The sequence below is a fragment of the Myotis davidii genome, unplaced genomic scaffold, assembly GCF_000327345.1.
Source record: "Myotis davidii unplaced genomic scaffold, ASM32734v1 scaffold370, whole genome shotgun sequence".
NCBI lineage: Eukaryota > Metazoa > Chordata > Mammalia > Chiroptera > Vespertilionidae > Myotis > Myotis davidii.
In genome coordinates this window covers 12506441-12515023 of record NW_006288615.1, presented here as the reverse complement: position 1 = coordinate 12515023, position 8583 = coordinate 12506441, and the positions used below count along the sequence as shown (strand labels likewise).

Below are 8583 nucleotides of genomic sequence, written 5' to 3'. Positions count from 1 at the left end.
ATATATATATATATATATATGCAGTAAAATGTTTACAAGGCATTTTAATGATGTGAGGAAATACCCAAGGTTAACTGATAATTGAAAAAAACAGGATTCAACATTATATATCCATTCATTGGACAGCTCAGCAAAGATAGATTAAGAACTGATAAAGTTGTTTCACTGTATACCTTTTGACTTTATTGTGTACATACATTGTCAATTTGAAAGGACTAAATAAAAATCAAAAGAAAGCAAATAATGTATGGTATTCAATTATATGCAGATATAATGTGAAAATAACAATAGTATTTATATCTTGGTAGTGAGATTGTAGTAGTTCAATTTTTCTTTTCTGTATTTTTGGTTTTCCAAAATTCTTCATTGACCTTATATTACTTTTATAGTTAAAAACAATAGAAGTTACCTAAATTAGTGAAAGCAACTAAATTATGGATATATGAAAAGAAGATCATGGAAAGAGTATGGCTAAAGGTAGGATAAGAAGGAATGAAAGGTGGGAACAACCCACACGTTCATAGACAGATGAGTGGATAAACACAGTATGGCATATACACACAATGGGATATTCAACCTTAAAAAGGAATAGGAAATATTTTTTTAAAAATATATTTTATTGATATTTTACAGAGAGGAAGTGAGAGGGATAGAGAGTTTTGAAACATCGATGAGAGAGAAACATCGATCACCTGCCTCCTGCACATCCCCTCCTGGGTATGTGCCCGCAGCCAAGGTACATGCCCTTGACCGGAATCGAACCTGGGACCCTTCAGTCTGCAGGCTGATGCTCCATCCACTGAGCCAAACAGGTTAGGGCAAGGAAGAGGAAATTTTGACACACGCTACAACGTGGATGAATCTTTAAGATATGCTAAGTGAAGTAAACTAGTCACAAAAGGACAAATATTGTATGACTGCTCTTATTATGGAGTATCTAGAGTAGTCAAATTCATAGAAACAGAAAGTACAGTGGTGTTTTCTAAGGGTCAGGGGAGGGGAGAATGGGGAGTTAGTGTTTAATGTGTACAGAGTTTTGGCTGGAGAAGATGAAAAAGTTTTGGAGGTGGATGGGAGTAATGGTTATATGGTAACATGAATGTAATTAATGCCAGCACACTGTATTTAAAAATGATTAAAATAGTAACATATTTTACTACAATTAAAAAGAAGGGATGAGCTTAAATATGAGTAGGAGGTTAAGTGGGCAGCTAGAGCTCTTTGGTCTTCTCTAGCTGGAGTGGCTCTGTGGCTAGTACCACAAAGCAGTGCCACTGACTCAGGGATGCAGAAGCACCAGGATCTGCTATGTGTATTTTTTCTCCTTCCTCTGCTGCTTATTCCTCTAGTTTAGAAGGTATTGGTAAGCGAGTGGCTGAGATAATGGCTGAATGTTTAGTCTGTCCAGATCTATTAAACAAAAGAAAGTGAGCTCTTAATTAAAAAATTCTGAAAGTAATGTAATATGAAAATAAAGCTATGAAAAGAACAAAAAAATAAATGAATGTTTATGTAAAATAGCTTTAACTACATAAAAACAAAATATTTGTATGCCAAAATATACAATAAAACAGAACTGACAGATCTTGAAATGTATTTTAGAGTATAAAGGACAGGTGAAAGATGGCTTCATTTAGTGTATAAGAAATTTTATAAATGACCAACTTATTTATTATTAAGAAAAAACCCAGCCAAACCGGTTTGGCTCAGTGGATAGAGCATCGGCCTGCGGTCTGAGAGGTCCCAGGTTCGGTTCCGGTCAAGGGCATGTACCTTGGTTGTGGGCACATCCCCAGTAGGAGGTGTGCAGGAGGCAGCTGGTCGATATTTCTCTCTTATCGATGTTTCTAACTCTCTATCCCTCTCCCTTCCTCTCTGTAAAAAATTAATAAAATACATTTAAAAAAAAAACAAAACAAAAAAACCAAACGTCAGAACTGGAAAAATGAGTTAAGGACAAGAGAAGTCAATTCACAAAAGAAAAATGTTAGCACTGTTCAGTGAAAGATGAATGATGGGATGGAAATACCTTGTATAAGACATTCAGCAGTCATCACCCTGTCTCTGGGAATTAATCTACCCAAACTTCATGTTAGACATACAACTGGCAATTTTTTCCCCATTAATCTGAAGAGAAGGTGTTTCCTTAGAGTATTTGTATCCTATTTCCAAGGTCTCACACTATAAACACTATATTTATTGTCTTACTTTTTAAAAAAACCCTGCTTAGGAGAAAGAGGGAGAAAGATCGGTGCCATGAGATATGAAAGAGGGAAGTGTGGGCTTGTTCCAGAAAAGAGAGAGGGTGCGCAGAAAAGAGAGGGAAGGGAGGTGGAGAAAGGCTGGAAGGATGTCTGCTTGGAGAAGGAAGGCACAAGCAGATTTTTGAGGGCAACATACCCAGAACGGCAGGAAAAGGCCATCAGATGCAGGCTAGCGGTGGAAAGATGGCACTAGGCCTTAGAGGTGAGTTGAGCTGGACTTGAGTCAGCTTGAAAGAATTCAGAGCCAAGGAACTGAAATTATAAGGGCAAGTTTATTTAGAAAGTTCTGAGGTAGTAGAAGGGCCCTTGGAGTTTAGAAGAAAGAGGGAGTTAGATAGGAGCCTTGAGAGATGAAAGAGGGAGGGGAGGCTGGGGTATGCTCCTGAAAAGAACGTGCTGGGAAAGCAGAGGGTGGGGAAAGGCACTGCATGCTCCACAGAGAGAGCCACTGTCGTGCTTTTTAAATGATTCTGTTTTATTGCTTTTCCCCCAAAGTGTGAAAATGGTCTAATTGAATGTTTAATGTATGTTCCTTTTAGAAATAAGTGAAACCAGTGAATCTCTAAAAACCAAAATGTCTGAACTTCGCCTCTACTGTGACCTTTTAATGCAGCAAGTTCATACGATTCAAGAATTTGTTCACCATGATGAGAATCATTCATCTCCCAGCATAGAGGTATAACAGGGATATCCTTTTATATCTAATTATGCTTTGCAGCACTTTGCTGTCTTCAAAAAAAAAAAAAAAAAATGGGAGTTTTTATTCTACCAACAAAGAAATGGGAGAATGGGCCTGGGGCAGACATGAATGGTATCTGCCACTAAGTAATTCTCCAGAATTTCTACTGCTGTGATCACCTTTGGAATTCAGATAGTTATACAATTACCAGTTAGGTTAGGTTTATCTAAGATAAATTCTGTACATGGTTTTTCAATATAAAAAACTTATTTTTTCTTGGAATCTAATTTCATACATTGTTTGCCTGAGAGAGAGGTAATTATTCATGCATGGCTTTAATTTTGTAATGTAGTGTATTTTAAATAGATTTGACCATAACCTAGTCAGACGTCCTAGTCAGTACTTGATTATAAGGTAGTGCATGAGTCTACATAGTCATGTATGAGTCTGTTCAACTCTGTGTGTAATTTTTCAGAACATGAATGAAGCCTCTTCCCTACTTAGTGCCACATGTAACACGTTCATCACAACGCTTGAGGAATGTGTGAAGATCGCAAATGCCAAGTTTAAACCTGAGATGTTTCAGCTGTCCCATCCGGATCCCTTAGTTTCTCCTGTGTCACCTTCTCCTGTTCAAATGGTTGGAACTTACAGTTTTTCTTCTAGTAATATTGCATGTAGTTCTGTTTTTGTTTTTATTTTTAAGGGTGGAATCTGACGGTGGGTGGGAAATAGTCAACAGGTTAATTTTTTTTTAATTGTATTCGTATTCTCTATTGGAGCCTTTCATCTGGTGAGCTCAGCATGTGCCAAGGTCCTGAGCCCCTCCCCCGGAGGGGCTGTACCATTTACCCCACTGTGCCAGGAAAACACTACAGTGTTCTCTGGGTGCTGTGACATGAAAACGGTTGGGGAAAACTGTTCTGTTTGGTAAAAACATACAATGGGGTGATGTTCACCCACAATGGGATAAAGTTAAGCAAATCTTTACAGAAGTTGTAAGGAATTTGAAACAACTTGTTGAAGGGGAAACAGTATTTTGTAGTCTGCATTTGGATTTGAACCTTCTGAGTAGGCAAGTTTCTTAATCTCTCTGGACCTCAAGCATTTGTAAAAAAATCAAGTATCTTCTACATCAGAGGCTCTTTGCAAAATACCTGACCTGTTTATATTAGGGGATGTTGTTGGGTGAGTAATCCTAAAGGAAGTGATTTCTGTTAAAGAAGGTATTGTAATGTGATTTTTTTTTATTTAAAAATTTTTTTAAATATATTTTTTTATTGATTTCAGAGAGGAAGGGAGAGGGAGAGAGAAAGAGAAACTTCAGTGATGAGAATCATTGATCGGCTGCCTCCTGCACACCCACTACTGGAGATCGAGCCCACAACCTGGGCATGTGCCCTTAACTGGAATTGAACCTGGGACCCTTCAGTCCGCAGGCTGACACTCTATCCACTGAGCCAAACTGGCTATGGCTAATGTGATTTTCTTACATCTGATCATTAGACAAGTACTCTTTTTGTGAGGGACAGCATATTTGTTGTCCTTTTCAAGCTACTAAACTTGCTCTAGCATACTGTGGGGAACTCTCAGGTGAGAGAAGGTTTGATGAGACTTTACACTTTTTTCATGAAACTGTTTTCAGGAGCCCTTTTTTGAAGGAAAAATGCCACCTGGCTACTATTCTAGCAATTACCTGAAGACTTATTTATTGGAAAAAAGAATAGGTACAATTTATTCCTAGGTTCTGTTACCTACCCCAGCAAATGTAGTCATAAGAAATTTAGTAAAGATTATTATCTAAATTTATTTAGGTCATTACTTTTTAATCAATGTATGTCTTCTCAGATAGGTATACCATGAAAACGAGCTTTATGGCCAGATTCGTTTGGGAAGTGCTAGGTTAATTTAAAACAAATTGGGTTTCTCTGTCATCTCCGTCATATGTCTTTTATGCTCAAGTGTATTATGACCTCTAAGAAGTGGTGTGCAGTGTTTCTGAAATTTGTTTGGCAATTATACCCTTTTTGTTTATTTTTGAATAACATCTCAGGACTGTAGCATTCAGTAGAACACAGTTTGACAGTTTTGTTTTTAGAATAATTATAGACATACTGTAAAATGTGTAATAACACATATAGCTCAACAAAAACATGATCTTTTGAGATGGGTATTTGGTGCTGTGTTCCTGAGATTGATGGACAAGAGGTCCACTGTTCTTTTTTTTTTTTTTTTATAAGTACTTTATAGTATTAAGAAAAGAATCCAACATGTTTTTGATATGTGTTGAGAAAGATTCCCATTAATGGTTATTAGGGAGAAAGCTTGAAATTGTGCTAATAATGTTACTTGAGTATGTAAACATAATTGTTTTGGCCAGCCATTTTTTTTTTATCTGAATAAGAATGATAATATATTAGAGCTGCTTTATTTTACTTGACTAATGGATTATGCTCACTTTTTAAAAAAAATTTCTAGATGAAGCGTTCTGTCAGCCACCCTGGTCCTTGCAGTTCAGAGAGGTAAAGTAACCTTCTTTTGACCAAATTCTCCCAAATTTATAGCTACGTAGGGAAATTCTTTGAACATTTAACATAAAGTGGTGTGGAATGTAAATTCTATATGGGCAGAGTCTGGTTCTGATTTGCTCAGCATTTCTATCTCTTGGTGCTTAGTATAGGGCCTGGCCACAGTAGGTAGTCAGTAAAGAAAAAAACGAGTGAATAAATTAACCAGCAAGGTAAGCCAGCTATTATACTTCTTTGAGATGTTTAAAATTATATTAAATGATATAATTTGATGGTTTATAAATCAAGTTTTGATATAACAAGGCTCCAAAGCTTAGGCTCATTTTGCTACTACTTTTAGTGCATCATATATTCATACTGAGCTGTTTTTCTTTCTTTTAAAAACATATTTTTATTGATTTAAAAAAATACTTTTATTGATTTCAGAGAGGAAGGGAGAGGGAGAGGGAGAGAGAGACAGGAACATCAATGAGAGAGAATCATTAATTGGCTGTCTCCTGCATGCCCCCCCTGGGGATTGAGTCTACAACCCTGGGCATATACCGTGACTGGGAATTGAATCATGACCTGGTTTATAGGTCAATGCTCAACCACTGAGCCACGTTGGCTGGCTGAGCTGTTGTTTTATTAGATTCTAAAGATCTTACTGAAAAGAGAGAAAAATCAATTGGTATTTTAAAGTATACACACAAATGTATACACACACTTTGAATAATTATAAAGGCAGTGTTTATTAAAATACATTTCATTTTCAAAATTGAGCTATCAGCTGTTAAAAAGTGTGCATACATTTTTTGGGGACACCCTGTATATTCATACAACACATTTAAAAATTTTATGTGCTAGATAGATCTTGCCAATATCCCAGGCTACTAGAGTATTTTATCTTGGTAGGTGATGTTCTTGTACATTGCTCTGGTTGTCTTATTTGGTTCATTGGAAAGTGATGAAATTATAGTGACATTAGCATTTATTTCTTTACATTAAGAATAAGTGCTGAGCCCCTGTTACTGCTTTGCCACCTTTTTTCCTCTCTGATGATTAAATAATCCTTGATTGAACTATCATGTGCTCAGAGGTGTTAAGTGATGTATGTGCCCCATGTATCCAATCCTATCGGAATGAAGAGTTTTACCAACAGAATTTTCCAGAAAAGTAGCAGCTTGATCCCTTTGACAAAATTTTACATTTATAAGAGAAAGTTTTCTGAACTGTATTTTATCCTTTGTACCTTGGTAAATAAGATATAAACTTTTTTTTCTTCTTGATGAATCAAGGTTGTCATAAGAACAGTAATGTTGGGCTTTAATACATTGATAGGCAAGATGCTATTGAGTGGCAGTGATTTGTTTCTACATTGAATTTTTTTATTGATTTTTTCTAATTTTTGTATTTTTTAGATTTTTTTTTAAATAGTTTTTTTAGCCTCCATTTGCCATCTTTGTCTTGCTGCTGTTAGTGAGTTGACCTTTAGTATGCTTCCACACTACCTGCCCATCCCCCTTCACCCTGCTGTTTTTAATCAGATATGGATTGACACTAGATCTGTGCATTTGTGAAATCCGTAATTTTTAGTTTTTAAACATTTGTTAACCATCTGATATGTCTTCTGTCTAGCTGGATTTTCCTCTATTAAAAAAAAAACATTTTACCCCTTTTCCATTTAGTTTGGCTCAGAGGTCATATTCTCCAGGTTATCAGCTGGATTCTAAATGATTTGACTTGCTTGTGGCCTGACCTCTGAACAAGTAGAACTTAACTAAAATAGAACTTTGGGCATAAAGATAGTTCCTCTTTCATTAAAAGAAAAGTCATTTAAAACTCCAGATAAGTTGAGGGTGTTTTCATTTGTTTAAAACTACAGTTTAATGCTTTTTATTTCATTTGCAGGAGTAACCACTCTATAAAAGAACCAGCGTCTGCACTTCACCGGCTCTCCCAGCGACGCCGAAGAACCTATTCAGATACAGACTCTTGTAATGATATCCCTCTTGAAGACCCAGATAGTAAGTTAGATGGGTCTGTCTCTTTCTTTGGTGTATTCAGCAAAATTATTGTGGGGCTTTGTAATTGTTGAAATGAAGAATACTGACAAGTGAACACCGTACTTGGGCCCTTAGATTAATTCCTTAATTCAGAGCTAAGCAGACAATACATAATCAACAGAAGCTCATATATCCTCTTATAAACATCTTTGTTATTAACTGAGAAGTGCTGAGTATCTCTTTATAAATACCTTATCTTAGACTTATATAGAATACTGAAGTCTTTTACTCCCACTACATTTTAGTAATTACTTAATAATTTTCTACTCCCAATACATTTGCATTTAAAGAGCATTTTAGAAGAAAAAGAATAAATTGTGGGATTTAGGGCAAGTTCAAAGTACTAAGAAAATAAGAAAAAAATACAGACAAGTTCTAAGTTCAAAGAAAAAGTCAGCATTGTTATTTAAATAATTTGAAATGTCCAAGGAAAATAATTTTTTTCCTGGTGTTGGTAGTGAATTATAGTAGCATTTATTCCTATACCTTTTTATCCCTTAATATTTAAAGAGGTAGCATACTGTGATTGAATACTTTAGGAAAGGTTTTGTGATTTAATAATTTTTCTTTGCAGAGAAAAGCTTTAAAAGTGTGTCAGACGATCTATTTAGACTGTAGTGAATATGATTTCTACTGAACACAAATATGGTCGTATTAACATTAATAGGCTTTTGCTTTACAAAGTCTTTACTATTGCCTATGAAGTCTGTGGGCTAGAAACTACATACAGTTCCCAATTCTGTAACAGATTGTGTTCCAAGAGTTCATTTGTAAGTCAGTTGTGTGGAACACAAGTCTTATTTCCCTTATGGAAATGATAGAAAATGGCAGTTTGATTGTTTAAAAAAAAATACATACATACACACACACACACACACACACACACTGATTTCAGAGAGGAAGGGCGAGGGAGAGAGAGAAAAAGAAACATCGATGTGAGAGAGGAACACCGACTGGCTGCCTCCCACACGCATCCTGACCCAGGATCAACCCTGAAACCTGGGTATGTGCCCTGACCAGGAATCAAACTGGCAACCGAAATGGCAACCTTTTGGTGCCAGGGACGA

General features: G+C 36.1%; 1 protein-coding gene across 1 annotated transcript in view; it reads left to right on the top strand.

Moving 5' to 3' along the window:
- Positions 1-8583, top strand: part of PLEKHA3 (pleckstrin homology domain containing A3) — a 16780-nt gene that overhangs the window by 6241 nt on the left and 1956 nt on the right. The window contains exons 3-6 of the mRNA XM_006760571.2: positions 2804-2940; positions 3419-3583; positions 5422-5465; positions 7362-7477. Coding sequence (XP_006760634.1) covers positions 2804-2940; positions 3419-3583; positions 5422-5465; positions 7362-7477 — 462 coding nt within the window. The remainder of the gene's footprint in view (positions 1-2803; positions 2941-3418; positions 3584-5421; positions 5466-7361; positions 7478-8583) is intronic.